This window comes from Podarcis vaucheri (genome assembly GCF_965113315.1).
Source record: "Podarcis vaucheri genome assembly, chromosome: 12".
NCBI lineage: Eukaryota > Metazoa > Chordata > Lepidosauria > Squamata > Lacertidae > Podarcis > Podarcis vaucheri.
In genome coordinates this window covers 65,059,147-65,086,799 of record NC_138750.1, presented here as the reverse complement: position 1 = coordinate 65,086,799, position 27,653 = coordinate 65,059,147, and the positions used below count along the sequence as shown (strand labels likewise).

At 55.5% G+C, this 27,653-nt stretch overlaps 2 protein-coding genes across 2 annotated transcripts; both read right to left on the bottom strand.

Annotated features, from left to right (window-relative positions):
- Nucleotides 1-82: 82 nt before the first annotated feature.
- LOC309514845 (uncharacterized protein) lies at nt 83-8,213 on the bottom strand. The gene is made up of 6 exons (XM_082192234.1): nt 7,818-8,213; nt 7,039-7,155; nt 4,611-4,709; nt 3,192-3,624; nt 2,043-2,914; nt 83-1,560 (listed from the first exon to the last, which is right to left on the bottom strand). The coding sequence occupies exons 1-6, from the start codon at nt 7,849-7,851 to the stop codon at nt 356-358; spliced, it is 2,760 nt and encodes a 919-aa protein (XP_082048360.1). The 5' UTR covers nt 7,852-8,213; the 3' UTR covers nt 83-355.
- A 618-nt stretch (nt 8,214-8,831) lies between these two features.
- Nucleotides 8,832-26,379, bottom strand: LOC309515871 (uncharacterized protein; the record flags this gene model as incomplete). The annotated part of the gene is made up of 6 exons (XM_082194084.1): nt 8,832-9,256; nt 10,393-10,584; nt 15,945-16,079; nt 22,426-22,528; nt 24,451-24,833; nt 26,370-26,379. The coding sequence occupies 6 exons, from the start codon at nt 26,377-26,379 to the stop codon at nt 8,901-8,903; spliced, it is 1,179 nt and encodes a 392-aa protein (XP_082050210.1). The 3' UTR covers nt 8,832-8,900.
- Between the last annotated feature and the right edge of the window lie 1,274 nt (nt 26,380-27,653).

The following is a 27,653-nucleotide window of genomic DNA, read 5'->3' as shown; positions in this document are numbered from 1 at the left end:
CCCCCCCCCCGATCCTGCTAGCCTCATTCATGACTGGGGAAACCTGAGAAATTTCACATTTAAGACACGCCCACCAAAGTCCTTTCAAGAAGAACAAGGATTTATTGAGGTCCAGGGTGAAAACTTGCTATTAAGCCAATTTTTATAAAAGGTGTATAAAAGGTCAAAACAGTGCAACCGGTAAGCAGGGGGATTTCACCGAGGGTGACCCCTGGACGCTGTCCCCCTGGGAAGTCACGGAAGAGAATTGTAACCTGAGTTAGCCTGAGTTCCTGTCCCCCCTTCTTGGCAGCACCCACAGGGTGGGGTGGGGAAGGGGGTGTCCTCGCACAACACACACAACGCACAGCGCCCCTCAGAGCTCCTCCGCCTGCCGCCTCTTCTCGAAGAATGCGCAGTAGGCCTCGCGGACGCCGTGCGCCTCCCCGGCCCCTTCTTCCGCCTCCGAGAAGGTGTCCGCGTGGCCCTCAGCCGAGGGCAGGTCGGCATAGTCCATGCCTTCCTCCCAACCCTCCTGCATGGCCTCGTTGCGGCTCTCGCAGATGTTGTGGAGGATGCAGCAGGCGACGATGACCAGCGGGACGTTCTTCTCGGCCACGTCCAGGCGCTTGAGGAGGCAGCGCCAGCGGCCCTTGAGCCGCTCAAAGGCGTAGCTGACGGCCATGCGGCACTTGCCCAGCAGGAGGTTGAAGCGCTGGCGGGGGCCCTCCGGGGCCTCTGGGTAGGGCTTCATCAGCCAGGGCCGCAGGGGGCAGGCAGGACCCCCCAGCAGGACGGGGCCCACCGCCACCCCCTCAATCTCCGTGGTGGTCTGGGGGCCAAAGGTGCCCTTCTCCATGCGCTCGAAGAGCGGGGAGCCCCACGGCAGGCCCGAGTCCTGCAGGCCGCCCGACCAGCCGGCGTAGACGTCCATGAAGCGCCCTGCGCTGTCGACCAGGGCCTGCAGCACCATGGAGACCAGCCCCTTGCCGTTGATGTAGGCCGAGGCGCCGTGGGGCGAGCACAGGATGGGGATGTGGGTCTCGTCCACGGCGCCAATGCAGTTGGGGAAGCCCAGCTGCTCAAAGCCCTCCATGACGGCCCGGGCGTCCCCCAGCTGGACCACGTGCTGCAGCAGGACGTCGTGGATGGCCTCGCACACCTCCATGACGATGACCGAGGCGGTCGACACGCCCACGCCAAACTGGTTGGCCACCGAGCGGTAGCTGTCCGAGGTGGCCAGCTTCCAGAGCGTGAGGGCCACGCGCTTGTCGACGGGGATGGCGGCCCGCATGTTGGTGTCCTCCCGCTGCAGCACCGGCCGCAGCCTCTCCACCAGCTCCAGCACCGCCTCCCGTGACATGCGGAAGTAGCGCACCCACTCGCCGTCATCGGCCGGCCCGGCCACCAGGTTGTCCCACCAGTCCGTCTTCTGCGTCTTGCTCCACACCGTCCGGTCGTTGGGCCGGTAGCTGGCCCCCAGCAGCACCCGTGCCATGGCCGCCCGCTGCCTCCTGCGCCGCAAGCGCAGGTCACGCATCCGCTTGGCAGAGGAGCTGGGGGCCTTCCCAGGGTGCCAGGCTGACGGGGTGGAAGGGAGAAAAAGAGAGGCGGCATGAGCTGCTTTCTAAATACAGTGGTACCTCGCGTTACAGACGCTTCAGGTTACAGACTCCGCTAACCCAGAAACAGTACCTTGGGTTAAGAACTTTGCTTCAGGATGAGAACAGAAATTGTGCAGCGGTGGGAGGCCCCATTAGCTAAAGTGGTGCTTCAGGTTAAGAAGTGAAATAAAAACATCAACATATAATCCCCTTTGACTCCCCCCTCCCCAATTGTGGATCTTAATATAATGATTTTCCCCTCTGCTCTAATTTTGTTGGTTTATCGTATGATAGAGGTTTTCCAGTTGTTTACTGGTCCTGTTTATATGATTTTGCAGTTTTTGTATATGGTGCTTCTGTGTTTAGTTTTACTACTTTGCTCTGGGATGGAAAACGCTCAAGGAAGGGCAAGCTGTAAATACTGTGAAGAAATAAATAAACCACTAAGCAAATACTCACGCTGGGCGCTTCCTGGGGCTGCCACGCCAGCGGGGTTCTCCGTAGTAGTCAGGCTGGCGATCTCTGACCAGAGGCTGCTGGTGGCTGAAAGCCCATTGATGGGGCTCAGGACCAGGTCCTGGCTCTGGCTGCGAGCGGCTGCCCGGCAGGACTCCACGGCGAGGGGGGCGTCTGGGTCCTGCGGCCGCAGGGAGAAGTCCGCCAGCCGCAGGGTGGGCGAGTCCTCGTCGGGCCCCTCCAGCGGGCAGCCGGGCAGCCCCACAGCGTTGGCCGGGGGATCCTGGTCGGGGGTCGGCAGCTGGTAGCCAGGGGGGCCGGCCCCCTGGCGATACTGGCTTGTGAAGCGGCTCTGGAGGTGGAAGTCGGGGAGCGCCAGGGCATGGAGGTACGGATCCTGCTCCTGCAGCGCCAGGTCCCGCAAGTTGGGGTGCTGGGCAGGCAGGGCAAGCAGGAAGGGGGCTTCTCCCCCCTGGGGCTCCTCCCTGCGCCCCCTGCCCTTGCGCCCCCTCTGTTTGGTCCTGTTGACGCACACCTTGGGCACCACCAGCCCCCGGCTCATCAGCAGGAAGCGGTCCAGGAGGGCAAAGAAGGGCATGGTCTGGCGCGCCCGGTTGGAGTGCAGGTTCCCGTCCTGGATCTCCTTGAACCCCCGGCGCAGGTCCTTGGCCCGCTGGCGGCACTGCTCCAGGTTGCGGTGGAAGCCCATCTTCCGCATCTTGTCCGACAGCCGCTTGTACTGCACCTCGTTGCGATAGTTGTCAAAGAGCGCCGTCTGGACGCGGTCGTCCCCCCACAGCTCCACAAAGGCCTTGGTCTCCGAGGTGGTCCAGTGGGCGGCCCGCTGGCGGACCTGATCCATCGCGCGCTGGCGGCTGAGGGACCAAAAGGAGAGGAGGGGGCAGTGAGGCAGAATGAAGGGGCTGGACGGGACCCCCAGGGTCATCCAGGCCAACGCCCGGCAATGCGGGAATCTCAGCTCCAGCATCCCTGAGAGATGGCCAGCCAAGCTCTGTGGAAAGACCTCCAAGGAAGGAGAGGCCCCCATCTCATAAGGGAGACCCTTTTCAAAACCCCAAAGATGGATTTCTCAGGCCAGAGAGGCCCGGAGGTGATCCCGGACTCCCTTCCCGCCAATCCCAGACTCCTCACCTGTAGAAGGTGGCATCCAGCTGCCCAAAGGGGGGGCAGCCCTCCTGCGCGCCTGGCTTCTGGTCTCTGGCCAGGAGGGCGGCGATCTTGCAGCTGCAGCCAAAGCACTTGAAAAGCTTCCCCAGGGCCAGCTGGGCGTGGATCCGGGCCGCCTCCTGCTCCTCGTAGACAAAGTTGCCCTTGCAGTCGACGCAGGTGAAGACCCGCTCCAGGGAGTGGGTGCTCTGGTGGGCGGCCAGGCTGCTGTCGCTGCCAAAGAACTTTCCGCACTGCGGGCAGGGCAGCGCTCGCTCCCCAAAGTGGGTGCGCAGGACGTGGGAAATCAGGGCGTCCCGCTGGGGGAAAGTGCGGCCGCAGTCCTTGCAGCGGTGGGTGGCCGGCCCCTGGGGGCCCCCCCGCTGCTCCTCACGCTTGATGTGGGGCTTGGCGTCAGCTGGGGAAGGAGGAGAAAGGGCAGGTCAATACAGGTGAGAGACAGGAGTGCCAGCCATGCCCCCGCCTTGCCCCCACCTGCCCAGGACCCTTCAAGACAGGAGCTGAATGATCTGTGGCCTTTGGGGAAGGAAAACAGATATATCGTAATACTTTTGAAACAAGATTTCGCTTGATTTCTGTTGTGTTTGCATCTATATGTTCGTAGTTGTGTTTGCATTGTCTGCTTTGACCCAGAGTGTCGTTTTAGGCCAACAAATGAATAGTGACCTGGCACAACGTCTATATGCCAGGGCTAGGAAAGAGGGTGGACCCCAAGCTAGGAAGCTCAAGGTTGCGGGGGGGGGGCTGGGGGAAGAAATAAAAGGTCCCCAAGGCAACCTTCCTCTATAAGTGATGGCTTTTTGCAGGTCGCCCAGTGACGCAACCTCTGTGAACATCTACTCTGCCCATTTCGGACCCCCCCCCCCATTTCAAGTCACAAAGGGGCACAAGCAGCCTTGCTCTGGAGGGAGATAGAGACCCTCTGTGTCCCTGGAGAAACTCCCCTGCAACCCAAGTAGCCCCCCCCCCACTGGCAGAGAGCTCCCCCTTGTGCTCCTGTGCCCCTCCCCCACCCTCAGGTTCCCTTTCTGGCCAGCCTGATTCACCCAGCGCCACCCCCTCCCAGGAGGGCAGGGAGACACCCCCAGGGTGGAGAGGGGGCACATGCCCCATGCCATCCAGCGGCACGCTTGGCCCATCTCGCCCAGGATGGCCTGCACTGACCGGCAGCAAAGGCTCTCCAGGGTTTCAGCAGGGCCTCTCTCCCAGCCCTTCCTGGAGAGGCCAGCGGGACTTGAACCCGGGACCTTCTTCCTGCAAGGCAGGGCCTTCCCACGGGGGGCCACCAAGTCCCAGCACCGTCCCAGTGGGGCCCCAGAGCTGCAACAGGCCTCCTGGCACCACCACTGCATGCTGCCTTGGAAGCCTTCTGGCGCCACTCACCCAGAGCGCCCGCCTTGGCTTTCTCGGGCTGAGTCTTGCTGCAGGGATGCTCCGCGCCTGGTCCTCCCCTGACCTCCAGCTGCCGCTTAGCCCCAGAAGCTGCACCCAGAGGAGAGAGTGGGAGAGGGAAGGAGAACGTCAGTAGCTCAAGGGAACCTTAGACGGGAGAGTCAAATTGCACCTGCCTGTTTTGAAGGACTAGGGATGGGAAGAGGATTCCTGGAGCTACTATTAGTGTCCCTTAACAGCTTGGGACCCGTCTCCCTAGGAGATCGCCTGGCCCCACAGGTGCCCCTTGGATCAGAGGAACTGGCACAGTTCCAGGTGCCACCAAAGGCCTCTTCCGCCTCGGTCAGAACTTGATTGTCTAGTGCGGCAGCAGCTGACCATTGGAACTCCCTGCCTATTGACACTGGGCAGCTGCTTGCCTTTCCCCCTTTCAGAACCTGCTAAAAAACATTCCTGTTTAGACAAGCCAACCAGGTGCTTAGAATGCTGGCGTGAGTTTTAATGCTGCTTTTAGTCTAGTGTTATTTTCCCTTTTCAAACGTCTTAAATTATTGTTAATTTTTCTTCACGGTCATTTTATGGGCTTAACTTTTTTGTAAACTGCTTTGAAGTTTGCTTGCTTGCTTACAATCAAGCTGGGTCCCATTAAACCCCCGGAGGCCTCTCCAGAAAAGGCTGAGGAAACGCCCCACCCCGAGCCAGAAACCCTGGAGAGGCGTTGCTGGTGCAATTTGGGTGTATGTGCAAAATGGCCTTGGCTGCTGGGTCTGGGGCTTGAGTTGCTCTTCCCCAAAATACTACTACTACTACTACTACTACTACTAATAATAATAATAATAATAATAATAATTTATTTACACCCCGCCCATCTGGCTGGGTTTCCCAAGCCACTCTCGGCGGCTTCCAACAAAACACTAAAATACAATAACCTGATAAACATTAAAAGCTTCCCTAAACAGATGTCTTCTAAAAGTTTGGTAGTTATTGTTCTCCTTGACATCTGAAGGGAGGGTGTTCCACAGGGCAGGTGCCACCACCGAGAAGGCCCTCTGCCTGGTTCCCTGTAACCTCACTTCTCGCAGGGAGGGAACCGCCAGAAGGCCCTCGGCGCTGGACCTCAGTGTCCAGGCTGGATGATGGGGGTGGAGACACTCCTTCAGGTCTACTGGGCCTTTGAGGCCGTTTAGGGCTTTCAAAGTCAGCACCATCACTTTAAATTGTGCTCGGAAACGTACTGGGAGCCAATGTAGGTCTTTCAAGACCGGTGTTATGTGGTCTCAGCGGCCGCTCCCAGTCACCAGTCTATCTGCCGCATTCTGGATTAGTTGTAGTTTCCGGGTCACCTTCAAAGGGAGCCCCACGTAGAGCGCATTGCAGTAGTCCAAGCGGGAGATAACTGAAGCATGCACCACTCTGGCCAGACAGTCTGTGGGCAGGCAGGGTCTCATCCTGCATACCAGGTGGAGCTGCCCTGGACACAGAATTGACCTGTGCCTCCATGGACAGCTGTGAGTCCAAAATGACTCCCAGGCTGTGCACCTGGTCCTTCAGGGTCACAGTTACCCCATTCAGGACCAGAGAGTCCTCACGTCCACCCGTCTCCTGTCCCCCCAAGAACAGTACTTCTGTCTTGTCAGGATTCAACCTCAATCTGTTAGCCGCCATCCATCCTCCAACCGCCTCCAGACATCTGGTTTGTGTTCAGGATGCCGGCTGGGGGGGGGGGGCTGTGTGAAGCAGCTCAAGGCCACAGGCTCTGGCACGATCCGTCCTCCCTCCCTTTCTGCCAAGAAGGTGTGTTTGTGCATTGGTGGGTCTAAAGCCAAGGCGGCCTTCAGCACTGCGTGTGGAGTATGGCATATCGAGCCGGATCCCACTGTGTTTCTGGATCTCTTCCTCGGTTGCTGCAAGGAAGAAGAAACTCCGAAGCTCAGCCGGACATCACTGATGGTCGCAGCAGGATGGGCACGACAGCAAAACGCTGCCAGGGATTGCTGCCAGCCTGAGCTCCAAAGGCCAACGTAAAGCAGCTTTCTCTGCTCACTGCTGGTCCTGGATAAGAGGCCACGCCTCAGGGGTGGAGTAACCCTGGGGGTAAGACCCCCCCAGACTCCATGCCACCCCCCGACTTGCCTGCCTGTCAGTGGGCTTCTCCTGCAGATGCCCAAAGGAGACAGGAGCTCCAGAAAAGGATTCGCACTCGCTGCTCTCCATAGCCAGCCCAACCCACATGCGCACCAGGATCTGTCCCCTTCAGGTCGCCAACTGATGCCAACTGATAAGCATCGGGTTCAGCAGTGGCCACATTTGCTGCTCACAAAGTTGCAGAGCTTGAAGGGACCCCCAGGGGTCATCCAGCCCAACTCCCTTAAAGGCAGGACTCAGTCAGGACCGTCAGCCCTTGAGGGGCCTCACTCACCTGGGCTGGGCACTCGGGGAGCCTCTTCCGGCTTTTCCTCCCTGGGGGCCTCAGACGGAGGGGCCTCCCCTCGCTCCATCCGGCCCAAGACCTCTGGCTCGGGGTCACGGGCAGGGGCTGCATGCGAGGAGAGAAAGTGGGAAAGTCACCCCCTGCGGGAAAGACTTGGGCGCCCCAAGGGGGAGCCAAGGGCCTGAAGGGGGCAGGTGTGGGGCGGATGTGGCATGTCTGGAGGAGCAAGAAAGCAGCAGGGGGAGGGCCCCTAACTGGTCTCCCCAGAGGATCCTGGCCACGGAGAAAGAGTTTGGACGTAGAAGCAGAGTCGGAAGGGATCGCCAAGGGACATCTAGTCGAGGAGCCTGGTGGCTGGATCAGAGCAGGGCCCCATCCAGCCCAGCCCCCTGGGTCTCAGAGAGCAGGGAAGGCAACAGCCCTCCTCCCAGGAAGACTGCCGTAGGACATGGAGGCTCCACCTCATGGTCACGGCTGGGGAGGCCATGTGCCTCAGCCCCCTTTACGTCACGTAGCCGCCCTCAGAGACGCTGCCCAAGTCAGGCCTCAGGGGGAGGCTGGAAGGGGAAGGGAGGACACGGAGCCTTCAGCTGGTGATGATGGGGCAAGCCAGCACTTCAAGGGATCCAGCGGATCACCGGTGAAACTTGTCTGTTTTGACTTGAAGGGTCCGCCATCACCCCCACCCCACCTTCCAGGGTGTCCTGGGGCCAGCGGCTGCGACCCTCCCCCCCCTCCCCAGGGGGCTGTCCGAGGGGGACCCTCACCCAGCGAGGCCACCAGGTGGTGGTTCTCCTTCATCACGTCCCAGTAGAGGGCCTTCTGCCAGGCCGCCAGCTGGGCCCACTCTTCAGGCGAGAAGTAGACAGCCACGTCCTCAAACGTCACCTGGAAGGAAAGCAGGCCGCATTCTGCTTGGTGCCAAGGGAGCCAGCACCCTTTGCCCACCCCCTGAAAACCAGCCTCTTCCAGAGGAGGGGGGAGAACGTGACCAGCTCAGAGCTTGGGCTGAGCGTCCCCAAACACCCGGAGCGAGGCAGAGCGCACTGAGAGAGGGGTCCCCCCCCCCAGGGGAGGAAGCGCAGCGGCAGGACAGCCAAGGCAGCTCTCCTGCAAAGACCCCACGCCAACAGGGGAGGGCGCTGTGCGCAAAAAGAGAAAGGCACAGAGAAGTTCCATCTGCCCAGGGCCGGCCGTGGGAGAGGCCAGCAGCCCCAGCCCTGCTCAGGAGGAAGCTCCCTGCGTCCCCAGCAGTGCCTCCCGCTCTGCCCTGCCCTGGACGGAAGAGCAAGAGACGGGGCTGCAGGATCAGGCCCAAGGGAGCCCCTCTAGCCAGCCTCCTCTTCTCAGCAGGAAAAGCTCCCCAAAGGACCGAGGAGTCCAGATAGACTGCCTCTGGACCTGGAGGCTCCATAAGAAGAGAGGAAGAGCCCTGCTGAGTCAGGCCAGCGGCAGGTCTAGTCCAGGATTCTGTTCTCACAGGGGCCGACCGGGGGCCCATTATGGGAAACCCACAAGAGTCTCCTTCTCCCCTCCGGTGGCTTCCAGCAACTGGCAAGGGAGTGTTGTTGTTGTCTAGTCCTTCAGTCGTGTCCAACTCTTCATGACCAGAGCACGCCAGGCCCTCCGGTCTTCCACTGCCTCCCGCAGTTTGGTCAAACTCATGCTGGTAGCTTCGAGAACACTGTCCCGCCATCTCGCCCTCTGTTTTCCCCTTCTCCTTCTGCCCTCCATCTTTCCCAACATCAGGGTCTTTTCCAGGGAGTCTTCTCTTCTCCTGAGGTGGCCAAAGTCTTGGAGCCTCAGCTTCAGGATCTGTCCTTCCAGTGAGCACTCAGGGCTGATTTCCTTCAGAATGGAGAGGTTTGATCTTCTTGCAGTCCACGGGACTCTCCAGAGTCTCCTCCAGCACCAGAATTCAAAAGCATCCCTTCCTCGGCACTCAGCCTTCTTGATGGTCCAGCTCTCCCTTCCATACAAGGGACATCTCTTGGCCAGGGGTATCTCTTGCTTATTCCCCCTCCCTCCTGCCCAGGACCCCACTGCCCACTCCCTCTGCTCACCTGAGTGGCCCACGGAGGGCTCTGGGCTTCCTGCTCCAGGAGCTCCAGGACTCGTTGGTGCCAGCACTCCCAGGTGCAGAGGCCCCGCCAGGCACCAGGCGGCTCTGGAGGGCGGGGGGACATCCAGGGGGGGCCTTTGCAGCCTAGAGAGCAAGCGGAGACAGGGTTGAGCAAAACAGTTGTGGAGCTTTTTGTGTGCAAAACCAACACTGCCAACTTTGGATTTTCCCGGACATTTCGCTGATTTTTGCCCAGACACTGCTTGTGACTTCAGTATTCTGGCTTTGTCCAGGAAATTCCGGATGTCTAGGAAGCCCAAGTGGAGAGAGAGGGCTGCTCTGATGAGTCATTTCTTCTGTCAGATTTTCACAGTTAGAAAGGAAGAAGCTTGACCAAAAAAAGAGATAAAACAATACTTTACCAGTAAGAGGAACTCATAACTTTGGAAAAGCTAAAACAACAGACGCAAAGCAGATTAAAACTCCCACTGGCTTCCTGAACATCTGGGCAGGCTTATCTAAAACAGGGATGTTTTTCAACAGGCACGAAAGGAGTGCAGCGAAAGCGCTTGCTGGAAGTCAACAGGCAGGGAGTTCCAGAGTGTACAAGATCGAGTTCTGACAAGGGCGGAGCAGGCAGGATGGGGCTCTGCAGTGGAGCCAGCGCTGCCCAGTGAGGGGCTCAGGCAGGGAAGCAGGCCTGCACTGTGGTCCAGGATTGCTCCAAGACGCTTCCATTTCATTCATTTATTTATTTCATAAAAATTATACACCACTTTATTGTAGAAAAAATCCAAACCCTCAGAATGTATATTTTATACTTTATTTTGGAACATTTTAATGTAGGTTGTAAACCGTTTTGAAGGTTTTTTGTTACAAATAAAAAGTGCTTATACAGCCGTACCTTGGTTTTCTAACAGCTTAGTTCTTGAACGTTTCGGCTCCCAAACGCCGCAAACCTGGAAGTGTCTGTTCCGGTTTGGGAACTATTTTTGGAAGCTGGACGACCGATGGGGCTTCTGCAGCCAATCCGAAGCCGCGCTTTGGTTTCCAAACGTTTTGGAAGTTGAACGGACTTCCGGAATGGATTCCGTTTGATTTCCAAAGTACAACTTTGTTGTTTTATATTTATTATATATAAATATAATTTCCCCCTGACAGGGACTCAAGGTGGCTTACAGATCTATAGAAACAGTGTGGGCGGCTCTGATCTGAGGAATGGCTTTTTCCCTTTGCCCCTTACATGCAGCCCAGGCTCCAAGGAGACCCCCAAGTGGTACCTGGGCTGCTGATGGCGGAGGAGGGTTCGTCCTGTGCAGGGGGGCCAGCGACGGCTGCCTCTCTCTCGCCAGGGGGCTCCCCGGCGTACGTGTCTCCCTCCATCGCCCGGTCGGCCTCCCCTTGTTCCTGCTCATCCTCCTCCTCCTCCTCCTCCAGGTCACAGGCGGCTGCCTCTTTGGGGGATGCCGAGTCTGCCAGGAGGAAGAAGGCGGGTCAGCCGCGCTCAAAATTCCCCAGCCCCCTCCACCTTTCTCAATCAGGTGAGCAGAAGAGCTTCTTTACTGCACGTGGTTCATGCCCCTCCTGAGTTAAGCCCTACAACGACCCTCTGAGGTAGGCCAAGAGGCTGCGACTGACTCCAAGGTCACCTGGCTAGACTTAGGACGGAGTGGGGATTCGAACCCTGATCTCCCAGGTCCTCATACGACCCTCTCCCCACTGCCCCACACTGCCTTCCTGGAGTCCTTCTGCCCTGAGGCAGCTCTATAAATGAAGTCGCCAAATAAATATGGGGAAAGCAAAATGTCACTTAGAAAAGGATCTGAAATATTCTCCTTGAAGCTTGAGTTTTTGGTTTGATTTTGTTCTGGATGGTTTTATTTGATGTTTCAACGTGTTGTAAAGCACTTTGAGATTTTTTCTTTAAAATATAAAATGGTGCAGAAATTGGGGGGTGGGATTCAAAGATGAAAAAATGATGCCTAGACATTCCATTGTGGTCCCCACAACTGAGGTTTAAGGTACCATTTGGCGATTAGCTTCCATAACTGAGTTTCTAACCCTGGGGGGTCAACGTCTGCGGCCTGAACCAAACAGTGACCAGCTAGCAGCCTTCTGGGTGTCTGCAACCCCCACCCTCCACCACATGGCGTCTCCTTTACCTGCAGGTGTGGCAGCCGAGAGATCCGCCAGGCGACACTTCTCTGTAAGCAGCGTGGCACAGTGGTTAGCAGGCCAGGCTGGGAGAGACCAGGCTTCAAATCCCCCCTTGGCCAGGCTGGGGGTGACCTTGAGTCCAGTCCCTGCCTCTCAGCCAGACCTTGTGAGGAGACAATGGGGGGGAGACCTCTGTACACCACCTTGACCCCCCCTGAGGAAAAGTGGGGTGCAAATGGAATAAACCACCAAACAAATGGGGGGCTCCAACCAGCAGTATGTTTCCAAAGAGAGAGGGGCTGGGGCAGAAGCTTATCCCCAAGCCACACGCTTTGCCTTGACTTAGAAGCCTTGGGGCTTCTAAAATATAACATCCCAAAGATTTTATTCCAGAAAGTGATCAATAAATAAGTGTCCAACCTTCTAACTGCTGCTAAGATTACAACAGTTATAAATTCGGGGAGCGCACCTCCTGCTATATCCAAACACATTGAGAAAACAAGGTCCTGAGTAATTATGATTTAGCTAGCTTATTACAAAAGAAAGTGTGCAAACCAGCCTAACAGGTTCATGGGGGGGGGAATGGGTATGGGGGGAGGAACAGTTTGGGAAAACAAGCTCAAGGATCACGTCCAACCTAAGGCGGCTTTCCGTCTGCTGTCACCGCATCTCTTTGTGCTCTTTGTCTTTGGTTTATTAAGAAATGATTTATACATAAAAAGAAAGAAATTAAACGAGAAGTCCCATGCGGTGTGTGGGGGGGGACTCTTCCCAGTTACTCCGCAGAGAAGGGAGGTTCCTGCCTGCCCCCCAACCAGGCACTTTGCACAGCATAACCTGCCCCCAAGAGGTTCTTCCCATGGAAAATGAGGGCACTTTGAAGCTGACATCCCTAGCCGCTCCCCACTCCCCCTTTGGGGTGCAAGGACTCAACTCCACAATTGAGTGTGTGCAGGCTGACTCCACAGGGTTGCCCATGCGCAAAGAGCAGCCATCCTTCTGAGACCCAGAGCAGAGGCCATTATTCTGCCGCTGTCACCTCTGTCTCTGCACAGGAAGGTCTCTGTGGTGCTGCAAATCTGGAAAGGCCAGCGGAGTCTGGAGAAGGGTGCGCAAGAGTTGGCACGGCCCTCCGGGAAGCACTGGGGCCACAGTTCCTGCACTGCAGGGGGCTGGACTGGATGACCCTCAGGGTCCCTGGCAGCTCTACAAGCCTATGACTCTGGGCCCCTGAGGAAAGGAACACCTGCAGCTGAGCTGACATTGGCACCCAAACTCCCCCCGTTCAAAGTGGTCCAGGCAGGGCAACCGGAGATGCCCAGGTGCCCCTCAAAGAGACCCCCACCCCCTCACAGCTCTCCCAGACTGGCAGCCCAGACCCAGAGCGCTTGTCCTGGTGCCAGAGATGGACAAAGGGGCATCTGAGTCGCCTGCAAACCCCCCCCCCCGCGTGCTTCGTTATAAAAGCCATGTGACTGTCACCAGATTGCACCGCAAGGAAGCCAACCGCCTCCCCTTCGAGGGCTGCAGTAAGCGCAGTGCTGCGAGGGGTGTGTGTGTGTGTGTGTGTGTGTGTGTGTGTCTGTCTTCTGTCCTCCTGGGGTTTCGGGCTCTCCTGACTCACTCCTGACTCAGGGCTGCTGAGTCTCATTCCCCTCTCTGCTCCACAGCCTGAGTCTGAACCTGAGGTGCGACTCCTCCTCCGCCGCTGATGCCTCCAGAGATGAGGAGAGGCTCCGTTCTGCACGTCCTGCAAAGTCATCCTCGTGAGGCGGGGGGAGCCCAAGAACCCCCAAAGAGCCCTCAAAGGGGGACCCTCCCTGCCTCTGGCCCTGGAGTTCCATGAGAACGCAAGGGAAGCCTGCCGGATGAGGTCCGGGGCATGTCTGCTCCAGCCGCCTCTTCCCTCAGGGGCCAAGCAGATGGGAAACCCACAAGAAGGACCTGAGCAGCACAAGCCCCACTCTCCCCCCCCCTCCTGGGATTCCCCTGGCTGGGGAGGCAGAGCAGAGCCATCCTGGGAGGAGTCGCCCAGAGCCCTCTTCTCCTCCAGGGATTTGCTTAACCAGAGGTCCTCACCGGCTCCTGCAGGAGGGAGTTCCACAGTTTAGCTGGGTGCCATGCCAAAGAGGAATGTGCAGATGCTGCGTAAAAATGGGGTGGATAAGTGACTGCGGGGCAGAGGGAGGCGTCTCTGCCTGGCTCCTGGCAGTGCCAGGCAGTGGTGTAGCGTGGGGGGTGCAGGGGGGGCCGGCCGCACCGGGCGCAACTTCTGGGGGTTAGGGTTAGGGGGCGCAAATCCACGGGTTAGGGGGCGCAAATCCACGGGTTAGGGGGCACAAATTACTTGCCTTGCCCCGGGTGCTGACAACCCACGCTACACCACTGGTGCCAGGGCTCGGACTTGGCCCTCTGCCTCCCCCACAACCACTATCCAGACCCACAGACTGTCCCAGCAAATCTGCCCCCTAAGTGCCGACTTCAGCAGCTCTCACCTGGGCAGCAAAAGCCCCTGGGAGGAAGAGGAGGAGGAGGAGGCAGCCCCCCCCAACAAACTTCCGCTTCTTCTGGGCTGCTTTATCCCAAAGGTGTCTGGCCTGGCAAGCTCTGCTCCTCAAACGGGCGCAGCAGGTAAAACCCCTTCCGACTTGGCTCCCCAAGGTGTTCCTTGGCCTCTGGGAGCCTGGCTCCCATCCAGGCGGGCTCCACGTTGGCGGTGCTTGCATTCCCTTTCCGAAAGAGAAGGCCGGGAGCAGCTGTCCCCATTGAGTCATTGCACTTCTATCCTACCTGTGTCTCCAAGGAGCGCAAGGCCGCGTGCAGAGTTCTCCTTCCTCCCACTAGGTGGGCTGGGCTGAGAGGCAATGACTGGCTTCTAAAGGAACCCCCAGGGAGCTTCATGGCCGAGCGGGGATTCGAACCCAGGTCTCTCCCAGGTCCTGGCCTGGCATTCTAATCACTGGGCCACGCTGGCGCCTGATCAAGAACGGCCGGCCAACGGGAAGCCAAAGGGAGGCAGGTTTATGCTGCCGGGGAGGGAGAAAGATTACCGAAGGCAGGCAGAAGTCTCTCTCGCCCCACTCTTAAAATCCTAGGGCCCGATGGGGCCTTCCAGCAAAACTGAACATTGGAAGAGTCAGGACAGATCAAAGAGGGCAATTCTTCACACATGGAACTCACTGCCACCAGAAGTACTGATGGCTACCAAACTAGACAGGATTGAAAGAGGACTGGACAAATTCATGGCGACAAGGCTGGGCATGAGGACTACAGTTCAACCTCTGCTGTCAGAGGCCAGTTGGTGAGAATCATTGGGAGTTGGGCAGGGGGAAGAATCATAGAATCTTAGACTAGGAAGGAACCCCCAAGGGTCATCTAGTCCAACCCCCTGAAATGCAGGAATCTCAGCTAAAGCATCCAGGGAAGATGGCCAGCCAACCTCTGCAGAAACACCTCAAGGAAGGAAGGAGAGTCCACCGCCTCTCGTGGGAGTCAGTTCTACTGCCAAACAGCTCTTACTGTCAGAGTTTTTCCCCGAAGGTTTAGTTGGCATCTCCTTTCTTGTAACTTGAAGCCATTGGTTTGAGTCCTGCCCTCCAGAGCAGGAGAAAACAAGCAGGCTCCCTCTTCCCTGTTACAGCCCTTAAGATATTTAAAGATGGCTCTCATATCTCCTCTCAGTCTCCTCTTTTCCAGGCTTAACATACCCAGCTCCTTCAACTGTTCCTCATCAGGCTTAGTTTCCAGGCCCCTGATCATCTTGGTCACCCTCCTCTGCCCACTTCCCAGCTGGTCAACATCCTTCTTAAACTGTGATGCCCAGAACTGGACACAGGATTCCAGGTGTGGTCTGACTAAGGCAGAAGAGAGCGGGACTATTACTTCCCTTGATCTGGACACTAGACCTCTGTTGATGCAGCCCAGAATAGTGTTAGCCTTTTTTGCTGCTGATCACACTGTGGACTCATGTCAAGCTTGTGGTCCACCAAGACCCCTAGATCCTTTTCAAGTGTTCTGCTAGTAAGCCAGGCGTCCCCCATCCTATATTTGTGCATCTGGTTCTTCCTGCCTAAGTGCAGAACCTTGCATTTGTCCCTATTGAAATTCATTTCTCCAATCTGTTAAGGTCATTTTGAATTCTGATTCTGTCTTCTGCAGCATTACCTACTCCTACCAGTTTGGTGTCTTCTGCAAATTTGTTGAGCATCCCCTCAATTCCTTCATCCAAGTCATTTAGAAAAATGTTAAACAACCACTTGCCCAGGACAGAATCTGCAGCAACCCACTTGTCACTTTTCCCCAGGATGACGAGGAACCATTCATGAGTCCTCTGTGGGTTCAATCAGTCAACCTGCTACAAATCCACCTAACAGTTACCTTGTTCAACCCACATTTTACCAGTTCCCTCGCAAGAATATCATGGGGGACTTTGTCTAAAGCCTCACTGAAATCAAGATACACTCTGTCCACAGAATTCCCCTGATCCACCAAGTCTGTAATTCCATCAAAAGAAAAAAAGAAATCAGATTGGTCTGGCATGACTTATTTATGAGAAACCCATTCTTGGCCTTAGTAATCACAACATCCTTTTCTAAATGCTCACAGGCCAAATGTTGAATTATCTATTCTAGGACCTTCCCTGGTATTGATGTCAAGCTCACCGGTCGGTAGTTACCTGGGTCTTCCTTTCCCCCGTTTTTGAAGATGTGGACATTTTCCTGCCTCCAGTCTGTAGGGACCTCACACGGCGGCTGCTGTGACCTTCCTGCCCTTCTGTGGGCTTCTTCCCACTGAGACATGTGGCTGGCGCCTGTGAGAAGGGGAGGCTGGACATTTAACTTGCGCTCTGAACTGCCCTGTAATCTTAAGGGGAAGGGTAGCATATACAGCGGTACCTCGGATTAAGAACTTAATTCGTTCCGGAGGTCCGTTCTTAACCTGAAACTTTTCTTAACCTGCTGCCACACTGCCGGAGCACGATTTCTGTTCTCATCCTGAAGCAAAGTTCTTAACCCGAGGTACTATTTCTGGGTTAGCGGAGTCTGTAGCCTGAAGTGTATGTAACCCAAGGTACCACTGTAAATTTAATAAATATGAATGATAATGTGGGCATCTGTCTGTCTCGAGACAGAATGAAGCGCTCCAAGAAGCCAAGCAAGCAGCACTGAAGTGACCTCCCTGGGGCCCTGTGCATGGGAGTCCTGGGCTGCCCAAACCCCCAAGTCGGCCTGGCTGATGGGGTCCCAAAGAAAGCAGAGCAAGGTGTGGGGCCCCAGCTGGGCTGCAGGAGCTGCTGGAAGGAGGCATGCCAGGCGCCACCCAACTGTCTTAGGGACTCCCCTCCGGAGGCTGACTGTACATGGGGCAAATGTTGCTGCTGCAGGCCAGGCCTTTGCTACGCCGGCACCTTCCATACCTTTTGGGCTTCGCAGAATCGTAGACTTGGAAGGGACCCCAAGGGCCATCTAGCCCAGCCCCTTGCAGCGCAGGAATCCCTTGCGGGCTGCGCACTTTTCTCTGCTTTGGCTGGAGGTGAAGCTCCTTCTGGAGTCAAAGCAGCGGCACTCCTTCCCTGGGACACGTGAAGCCTCTGGAGGAGTCACCCGGGGGCCTTCAGGCAAGTGCCCCAAGCGAGGAGGGGCTCAGAGGCTCCATCCCCAGTGACTCACGCGTTCCTTCGGCAGCGCCAGCGGAAGCCACTCAGAAGGTGTGAGCACACCCGCAGTCGGCCCTCTTTCTCGGGGCGCAGCTTCTGCACCTCTCTCTTTATGCAACCCACCACAAGGCATTTCCCAATGCAGGTAAATCCTGCAAGAAAGTCAAGGGGCGTTTTCAGTCCTCCTCCTGCAAGGGATTCCAGGGCATCTGGAAGGAAGCTCTAGAAAGGGGGGGGCGGGTTTTCACAGCACTTCCAAATCCAGATGGGATGCATCACTTTGCGTGCATGCCCAGGTGCCTGATGAGCATGTTTCATGCACGCACGGCGAGGGCCGCGCATCAGCCTGAAGCAGGGAAGGGCCTCTTCCCCAGCCTGCAAATTCCCCAGGATGACGTCCATGCTGGGCGTTTAATGTCACAAAGCTCAGCTGCAGCACTGAAAGAGACTGCCTGGAGGAAGCGCCCCCCCCCCAAAGGGGGAAACCAACCTGCCCCGGTTTGTTCTTGACAGAGAGGCCTTTCCTCCAAAGATGAAGGGGGGCTGCCTGGGTCCCAAAGGAGAAGCCATCGCTCGGGGGAGGGGGGGAGAGATTCCCCTTGCAGAGTTCAGCTTGGGAGAGGAGGGTCAGCCCAGAGGCTGCTGCGGGCGGAAGAGGCTGTGTTTGGGGGGGGGGGTGTGGCAGCTGCTTCTGCCAGTTCTTCTGCTCTGCTCCTCTTCCATGGGGCCCTGGGCTGCTTTTTCATAGAACTGTAGAGTTGGAAGGGACCCTGAGGGTCATCTAGTCCAACCCCCTGCGATGCAGGAATCTCAGCTAAATCATCCCTCACGGATGGCGACCCAACCTGTTGGGGGAACCTCCGAGGAAGGAGGGAGTCCGTCCCACTGCCAAACAGCTCTGACCGGCTGACAGAGAAGCCCTCCACAAAGGGAAATACCATACTTTGGCTGTGGGGCCACACAAGGATTCTGCATCCCACTGGACGGGACGGGGGGCTGGATGATGTCCAGAGATGCCCAGGGCAGGTGAAGCCCCACCCCAGCCCCTTCCCTTCCCACCCTCTTTCCCACCCACCTCCCCTCTCCCTTCACCATCCACTGTGCCCACCCCCCGCCGGCCGACCCACTCACCCCTTTCCTTTCTGAGGGGCTAGCTGCCCCTTCCACCCCTAGCAGACCTCAGAGCTCTGCTTCCATCCACCTGTCTGCCTGCCTCTTCCTCTCCCTTATAGCTTTCCCACCTGGGGAGCAAGGTCACACCTGCCCTTATTCACCCCACATCCTTGAGCAACCACCAGGATGTGTGAACCTGCCAGCATCAGTCACCAGGCAGTGAGTCACCAGAAATCTCTGCCTCCAGCCACGCCAGGCAAACGCCCCCAAAGTGCCAAGCCCTTCATTTGCGGGTTTTCCAATGTGCCTGATCATGCAGGCAAAAAAGAGCCATCGTGGCTAGTGGCCAGTGAGAGCCCTGTCCTCTGTGGATTGGTCCAGTGCCCTTCTAAAGCCATCCAGGGTGGTGGCCATCCCTGCCTCCTGAGGCGGAGAGTTCCACAGATTCACTGGACAGCCTAAAGGACTTTCTTCATCTGTCCTGGATCTCCCAATGTTCCACTTGGATGTCCACGATTACTTATGTGACGAGAGACAGAAAAACTTTCCTCTCTCCACTTTCCCCAGGACACACATCATGTTGCCTGTCTGTTTCCTATTCTCTAAACTGAAAAGTCCCAAATGCTGCGACCTTCCTTCGTAGGGAAGGTGGACCAAACACCTGACATGGCGTGTGATGCTTTCCTCTGTCCTTAAGACGCCCACGGAGGCCCGGCTGTCTTCAGCAGACCTTCAAGCCCAGCCTCCTGGCCTGAAAAGAGGACGCAAAAGCCCCAAGCTGCCCAGGCTCCTTCCATGTGGAAGCCGGAGCGCAGTCGGCCCTCCGGTCCCTTGAGACCTCCTTGCCTTGGGCCATGGCGTCTCCCAAGGGGCCACGAACGGGCAGTCGGGCCAAGCTCCCAGGAGGGGGCAAAGAACCCCCTGCCTTCCAGGGTGAGGGGGGAAGCCAGGCCCCCCCCCGCCATTCCCTCCGCAAGGAAGAGAAGGCCGTCTCCATGGCAACCGGCCTGGGTCCTGGCCTGGACCATGGAGGGAGCCCAGCGCTTGTCAGGCCTGGAAGCCAAATCCGTGCAGAGTCCGGCCTCCCTTGGTCACCTGGCGGAAGATCTGGGGCACGTCCGCAAAGCAGATTCAATCCACATTCACCCTGCGGAACCAAAACATGGATGTGACTCCTTCCAGGCCCAAAGGGAGTGCCAAAAGGAGAGGCCAAGGTCTTCCATTTCTCTTTAGCAACCGGGTTCAGAGGGGCTAAAAGAAGAAGACAACGACCCTCCAATGTAGGACAGAGGGAGGGAGGAGGGGAGAAGGGGAGAAGGGGAGAAGGGGAACCCTCCTTTCTTGCTGCACCTCCAGAGCACCAAAAGTCTCTCCAAGCAGCTGCTTCCTTCTGACTCCGAATGCATATTTTCCCACCGAGGTATCCTAAGACACCTGGACTGCACAAAGCGGCTCACGTTTCAAACCTAAAGATAGTCAGAGTTTAAAAGCTACCGTATTTTTCGCTCTATAACACGCACCCGACCATAACACGCACATAGTTTTTAGAGGAGGAAAACAAGAAAAAAAATATTCTAAATGAAACAGTGGATGTATGATTTTTGTGGTTCATGCTGTGGCCACAGACATGTGATCTGACAGTGAGTTTGGAGTAGCCCAATGCAAAAATCCTGAGGATCCATGTGGATCCATGCTTTGTAACCACGTTTTTGCACCACTGCGACCCTAGGCAACAGTGGGTGCGTGATTTTTTTGGTGCAGGCTGTAGCCATGGACATGCTATGTTATCTGATGGTGAATTTGGGGTGACCCAGTGCAAAGATCCTGTGGATCCATGCTTTGTAACCACGTTTTTGCACCACTGCAGCCCCAGGCAACAGTGGGTGCGTGATTTTTTTGGTACAGACTGTAGCCATGGACATGTAATGTTATCTGATGGTGAATTTGGGGTGACCCAATGCAAAAATCCTGAGGATCCATGTGGATCCGTGCTTTGTCACCACGTTTTAAATGGGGAGGGAAGGAAAGCAAAAGTCCCCCCCCCCCAAGCCAGACAGGATATACGAAGTATGATTTCTTTTTTATTTACAGTATTTCTTTTTTGGCCACCTGTCACTGCAACCTTTGCTCTGTGCTTGCACACTTTTGGGCAATAGGGCATGTAACACACTTTTTTTCATCTGCCAAGATGTAGAAAATCAATTTTAATGTCCCTATATAAAATGCCTAGTGAAGCAGAAGGGTATTACATCAGCCACTGTATTAAGGCTAAACGTTTGAAGAACAGCTCTCTGGGGGGGGGGGGAGACTAAATTCCATTTTCAATCAATTGTTATTGTGGCAGCAATTATCAGTGTATAGCGCACAATGAGGAAAAGAACTTTAATATATATATATATATATAACATTCTCACGTTATACTTCTTCAAAGAAGAGTATTAGGCTTTTAATGAAGGGGAGAGGAGAGATGCTGTAATCCTCCTGGCTCAGGAGATTCTGATTTACCAGCTGCGTGTAGAAAGTATAGATTAATATATTTGATATACAGCATATAAATCCAGAGATTTCCATGTCTCACTCTGCAATCCAGCCTGCTGTTACTTACGAGCAGGGAAGCAGGTTTCTCTTCCAAACAAGCATGCTGTCTCCCTCCAGCAGTACATTGCTTGGAGAAGCTGTAATTTGGAGGGGGCCTGGGGGCAGGGCTCTCTGCTTTTGGAAAAGAAATGAGAAACCTACCATTGTAAAGCAAAAGTCGTTCCCCCACCACCCTCCAAGCCAGCCCTCTCTCTCTCTCTCTCTCTCTCCCCCACCTGCATGCTTTTCGGCTGCCTGCGAGTCCCTAGAGCGGAGAGGAGGAAGTGGTGGGCTGGAGCCTGCACGCAGTGTGACTAGGGAAGATTAGAAGGAAGGACTCGATCCTTTCCTTAACCCTCTGCTTGCCAGGAGGGCAGGGGATTCCCTGCTCTTTGTTGAGTTTGAGCAAACGCAGCAACAGAAGCGCGTGGGCAGTAAGACCCTGAGGCAGAATGCAGGAAAGCTTCTGCCTTCCCTCTTCCCTCCGCCCGATCTCGCCCGATCTTATTTTTACCTATTTTGCCCCTGCGCTCCGGCGAATCAGCTCCAGGGACCACACATTCGCTCAATAACACGCACAGACATTTCACCTTACTTTTTAGGACAAAAAATCTGCGTGTTATAGAGCGAAATTTACGGTAAGTAGCAGAGCTGGAAGGCTCGGTCAGTCAGCACTCAAATAAAGGGGCGCACAAAAGCCACCAAATAAAGGAACCCACAAATCTAAGTATTGAGTGACGCACGTCGGCAACTGGTCACCCCCGCCAACGAGAGACAGGCCCTGTGCCTCATAAAGACCACCCAAGAGTACAAAAGAAGCACCTTGCAAGCGCACCTTTGTGTAAGGTGACGGGGGGGGGGGGCTTGTGTCTCCTGCACACCTTCACCCAAACTCAGGCCAGCAAGGTGGAGACCCTGACACGCCGTGTGTGTGTGAAGGGAGCCTCTAAACTCGGGTTGAGCATTTTGTGGACAGGGCTGATGGGCCCCAAATGGTAGCCAGCCCTGGTCCGCACTCAGCCCAAGTTCAGACCCCACCATCCAGCTTTTAGAACGTCTTCAATTATCCTTATTTTTTCCTACTGGTAATTTTATTTTTTTCTCTTTCTTGTAAACTGCTTTGAATTTGTTTTATTTTTTTAACAATCAAGCAGTGTATTTATTTTATAAATTTTATAAATAAATCGCCCACATTGAAGGACTTTGTCCAACTCAAGAAGGGGGGGGGATGACATTGCAACTCCCCACCCTTGGAAATCTGTAGAAATAGTAAAATCCCCCTTAAAACTAAGGGAACTGTATATCAGACGAGCCAGGATGGGTCTGTGAAAACAGGTCACAGGTGGCTTATTTGGTTCCTCCTTTTTTGGTTACAATCACACATAACACGCCCCCCTTTCACTATAAATTAAATACAATATTCTTTTGATTTTAAATATAGTGTGGGGGTTGGGATGTGTGTGGGGATCTTAGAGTTGGCTAAAGAGGGACTGTCAAAGAGGCCATTCCTCCTCCTTCCCATTTGTGTCCCCCCCGCCCTGCAACTGCCACACCTTAACTTCCCCACTAAGAAGAGATATATTCAAATGGGCATCCAATTTACCCTCCTCTCTGAGCCACTCCCTGCTCTTCCTGGACCCATTTTAGTGGCCAGACTGCCTGTCAGCAAAACTTTACTGACACTTTGCTAGTCTGTGTGTCTGTGCAGAGCAGGTGCCTCGGACCCTGAGCTCTTCACGCAGAAGACACCCCCAGCTCTCTCCCCCCCAAAGCTATCTTTGATAAAGAGAGAAGAGAGGGGCGTCCTCACCCAGTGGGGCCACTGGCTTGCGATTTTCCAGCATCACCTCCCTCTGCGTTTGGACCCCTTCTGCCATCCTTTTGCGCCTCCCGTCTGAGTGTCCTTGAGGCACCTGCAAGATAGAATCACAGAACTGCAGAGTCGGCGGGGTCCAAGGGTCATCCAGTCCAACCCCCTACGAGGCAGGAACCCCAAGCAGGCACAGCCATCAGCACCCCACATTCTGTAACTGGGCTGCAAAAGACAGCCTGCTCTAATCAGCTGAACTGGAATGGTCACCGGGGCCACGTAATCCCTGCTCTGCATTTGTAAGAATTCAATCTTGTAGTGTGGCAGCGCCCACTCTGTGGAACTCCCTGCCTCTTGACGCCAGGCAGGCACCTGCTAAAAACATCATTGTTTAGACAAGCCTCCCTAGATGCTTAGGAAGGTGGTGTGAGCTTGCATCTGTTTCCAATTATTGCCATTTTAACTTTTTGAAAGTTTTCCATTGCTATTTTTCATTATGGATAATTTTGCTTTATCTTTTCGTAAACCACTTTGAGAGTTTTCTTTTCTTTTCTTTTAACAATGAAGCGCTGTATAAATTTTATGAAATAAATAAAACGAACAAAGAAACTGAGCAGTGGCCGCCCTAAGCCACCCCCTCCTTCATGTGAGGTTTATCCTCTCCCCCACCCCTTTCTTCCTCTCCCAACTTACTCCTGCTCCAAAAGGTCAAGCAGCATCCTGATAGCAGACGAAGGGAAAATGCTCACAAAAAGCCTGCCCTTCTATGCCAGATTGATTTCAAAATAGCCAACCACCTCTTCTTATAAATGCAGCAATACAGATTTAACAGGCACAAACAATCCAGCTCCCAGGAGACACGATCTCGGGGGTGCCCCCAAAATGGCACTTGAACTCGCATCTTTCAAGGTCACCGCTGCTGGCAAAGGCCGGGGAGGGGGGGCTGACTTGCGAGGGGTGGATGGGCCAGCAAAAGGGCCTCTGACACGGCGGGGGGGGACACCCCAGGTCACAACCCTCTCCGCTACTTTTAAGGGGCTCTTTGCAAACTGAAGTCTTTGGTGTGACCCTGAAAATGCAAGCATCCCGACGGAAGGCATCTTCCAGTTGCAAACTCAGATTTGTCCCATGTAATGAGTCAGATGTGGCCCGGCAGGCAGAGGGGCGCCTGGGTCAGGAGAGAGATTTGTTACCTTCAGGTGGGCAAAAGGGACCTGCTTGCCACGCAAAGGCCTCAGCTAGGCTGTTCTGCTCTCTCTCACGCCTTTTTATTCCAAATCAGTTAAGTCCTGCACCCCACCTCCTGGCACATGCAAGGGATTCCTCGGGACCTGGGTGCGAACTCTGCCCGCCCCTTGTGCCCTTGGCCCGCCTGCCTGCAAGAATGTCAAAATCCACTTGCAGGCTGAGATCCACGACTGGCCAGAGAGAGATTTGGAAGTGTTCGCAGGGCAGGAAGAGAAGCCCGGTCAGATTTGGGGGGGGGGGCTCGGCCACATCTCCCCCCCCCCTCGCACTCCTCTGAGGAGGCTGTGCAAGAGATGAGCTCCGCTCCTTCAGCCCGGGATGCAGCAGCAGCAGCAGCAGGCAGGTGCCCAGCCGCCCCGGAGGGTGAAACGGGGGGGGGGGGTCGCCCGGCAGCCGCGGACCCGCCCCCTCCTCCTCCCCCCGGCGGCGGCTGTCAGGGGCTCGCTGCGCCCGGCGCCCTTCGGGTGGGGTGGGGGGGGCATGGCATGGGGGGGGCTGCTGCCCTCCTCCTGCGCCCCCCCCCCGCCCGGCTCTCCGTCGGCGGCGACCCTGCCGGGATCGGGGCCGCCTTTGTTCCGAGGCCGCCCCCGCCCGCGACACCCCGGGGGGAGGGAGGGAGGGAGGGGAGGGGTCGTGGCGGGGGGCGGGGGGGGTCAAGCCCCAGGGTGGGGGGGGGTCAGCCGCCGATCGGCCCCGCCTGCCGCCCCCACGGCTGGGTGGGGAGGGGGCGCCCCCCTTGCGCCATCCCGGGGGGGGCGGGGGGCGGAGGGGACCCACCTGGGGAGGGACCGGCCAGCCCCCTCCTGGCCCGGGCGGCGGCGGCGGCGGCGGCGGCGTCTCCCGTCCCGTCTTCCCGGGGAGGTCGCAGTCACGCTCCTTGGCCGCCAGGCCCCGCCCCCGCCGCGGTGCACGACGGGACTTGGAGTCCTGCCCCGGGAGACCCGGAGCAAGGAGCCTGACCCTCGTGCTGCTGCTGCTCCGGAGCCCGAGGAGTCCGGCCTGCAGAGGCCGAGGCCGGCCAGGGAGCCGGGATCTTCCGCTGGCTGCTCGCCGCCGGGAGAGGCATTTGGAGGGCTGGAGGGCTTGGTTGTTGCGGAGTCGTCTGGATGGCTCGTGCACCCCAGGGAGTGAGTGGGGTTGCTGACCTGGAGCCAGGCATCCTGGAGAGGGAAGTCCAATGGGCCTTAGAAAGCACTGCCAATAACAAGGCCAGTGGAAGTGATGGTATTCCAGATGAACTATTTAAAATTTTAAAAGATGGTGCTGTTAAGGTGCTACACTCAATATGCCAGCAAGTTTGGAAAACTCAGCAGTGGCCAGAGGATTGGAGAAGATCAGTCTACATTCCAATCCCAAAGAAAGGCAGTGCCAAAGAATGCTCCAACTACCGCACAGTTGCACTCATTTCACACGCTAGCAAGGTTATGCTTAAAATTCTACAAGGAAGGCTCAAGCAGTATGTGGACCGAGAACTCCCAGAAGTGCAAGCTGGATTTAGAAGAGGCAGAGGAACCAGAGACCAAATTGCAAACATGCGCTGGATTATGGAGAAAGCTAGAGAGTTCCAGAAAGTCATCTACTTCTTCTTCATTGACTATGCAAAAGCCTTTGACTGTGTCGACCACAGCAAACTATGGCAAGTTCTTAAAAAGATGGGAGTGCCTGATCACCTCATCTGTCTCCTCAGAAATCTCTATGTGGGACACGAAGCAACAGTTAGAACTGGATATGGAACAACTGATTGGTTCCAAATTGGGAAAGGAGTACGGCAAGGCTGTATATTGTCTCCCTGCTTATTTAACTTATATGCAGAATTCATCCTGCGAAAGGCTGGGCTGGATGAATCCCTAGCCGGAATTAAGATTGCCGGAACCTCAGATATGCAGATGACACAACCTTGATGGCAGAAAGTGAGGAGGAATTAAAGAACCTTTTAATGAGGGTGAAAGAGGAGAGCGCAAAATATGGTCTGAAGCTCAACATCAAAAAAACGAAGATCATGGCCACTGGGCCCATCACCTCCTGGCAAATAGAAGGGGGAGAAATGGAGGCAGTGAGAGATTTTACTTTCTTGGGCTCCATGATCACTGCAGATGGTGACAGCAGTTACGAAATTAAAAGACACCTGCTCCTTGGGAGAAAGGCGATGACAAACCTAGACAGCATCTTAAAAAGCAGAGACATCACCTTACCAACAAAGGTCCGTATAGTTAAAGCTATGGTTTTCCCAGTAGTGATGTATGGAAGTGATGTATGGAAGTGATGTAAAGAAGGCTGATCGCCGAAGAATGGATGCTTTTGAATTATGGTGCTGGAGGAGACTCTTGAGAGTCCCATGGACTGCAAGAAGATCAAACCTCTCCATTCTGAAGGAAATCAGCACTGAGTGCTCACTGGAAGGACAGATCGTGAAGCTGAGGCTCCAAGACTTTGGCCACCTCATGAGAAGAGAAGACTCCCTGGAAAAGACCCTGATGTTGGAGAAGGGGACAACAGAGGACGAGATGGTGGGACAGTGTTCTCGAAGCTACCAGCACGAGTTTGACCAAACTGCGGGAGGCAGTGGAAGACAGGAGTGCCTGGCGTGCTCTGGTCCAGGGGGTCACGAAGAGTCGGACACGACTAAACAACAACAACAATAATGTTCATAAGTGTACCCACCAAGCACGTACATAGATCAGCACAGGAAGACCAACCTGGAACCATTTTTATTCCCAAGATGAGCAAATGTTTTCTCTGCAAGGTCAAAGTGGGAAACCTCCCCATTGTCTCTTTCCTCACAAATCCTGTCTTAAGAGCACATTTAAGATACGAATAGGGTGTGAGCCTGTGACCTGGCCCAGGAACTAAGTATTTATCATTACAAAAGACTGGCCAGACTCCCCAGGCAATCCAACCAAGTAACCTGCCAGACAGGAGATAAACAATGACAGAAGAAAAACATTCAAATTTCTGTTTTAGACCCGCCTTTTCTGTGATGTATGTATGATGCTTCTGGGGGTGGTCTTGATCTACAGGGTGGCAATTTCAAAAGTCCATATAAGGCCTTGCGCACCATTGTTCTGGGTTCCTCCTCCTTTCCTGTGTGTGAGAGGAGCCCCCTGTTGCAACAGCTTTAATAAAGATCAGGCTTACTAGCTGCTTTGCTTCTCAATATTCTCTGTTTGGCCTCTGTTATTTTCTCCTACCGATAGGGAACCTAATGGAAAGACTCTATATGGGCTCTTGGATACCCCATAAGGGAAAAGGGCAATTTTTGTTTACAACACCGCCCGGCCCGGCTGGACATGGAGGCCTCTGGAGCCGCTTCCCACAAGAAGACAGGGGCCAGAAAGGCTTCCGAGCCGGTCTCAGGGAAAGTCTCCCTCCGGAGCAGGGCATCTGCCCCCCAAGCGCTTGCCGCCTTCCTGGATGGACACCACCAAGAGGAGCCATTGTTAGGGGTTTCTTCAACCCGCACTAGGAATGGGGGTCTTCCCACAGCGGCCATCCTTCTCTTGTGATCTCGTGTGCTCATTGACACAAGAACGGGAGAATCGCCTGTCCAATAGCCTCTTCTCCCGGTGGCCAACTGGGTGCCTGTGGGAAACCAGCGAGCTGAACAGGAGCCCCAGACTCTCTCCCCTCCTGGGGTTTCCACCAACTGGGATGCAAAGCATAGCTGCCTGACTGTGGAGGCAGAGCCGTCCTGGCCAGGAGCCTTCAAATGGACATGAACTTGCCCGAAGCCACCCAAGTTGGTGGCCACCACTGCCTCCTGGAGGAACGAGTTCCATAGTTTAAGTATGTGCTGTGTGAAAAAGGAAATTCTTCTATTTCCTGAATTGCCCAAAATTCAGCTCCACTGCACGCCCACAGGTTCTAGTGCAATGAGAGAAGGGGGAACATGGATCCATTCTCCATGCCGTGCAACATTTTATCAACTTCTCCCACGTCTCTTCTCACTTGCTTGTTCTCTAAGCTAAAAAGTCCCAAATGCT

Coding starts and splice junctions, on each gene's coding strand:
- LOC309514845 (XM_082192234.1), bottom strand. CDS start 7,851: ATGAAGGAGAACCACCACCTGGTGGCCTCGCTGG. Junction 4,710..7,038: donor TCCCCGAGTGCCCAGCCCAG/GTGAGTGAGGCC, acceptor CTCTGGGTGCAG/CTTCTGGGGCTAAGCGGCAG. Junction 2,915..3,191: donor CTGGATGCCACCTTCTACAG/GTGAGGAGTCTG, acceptor TTGGTCCCTCAG/CCGCCAGCGCGCGATGGATC.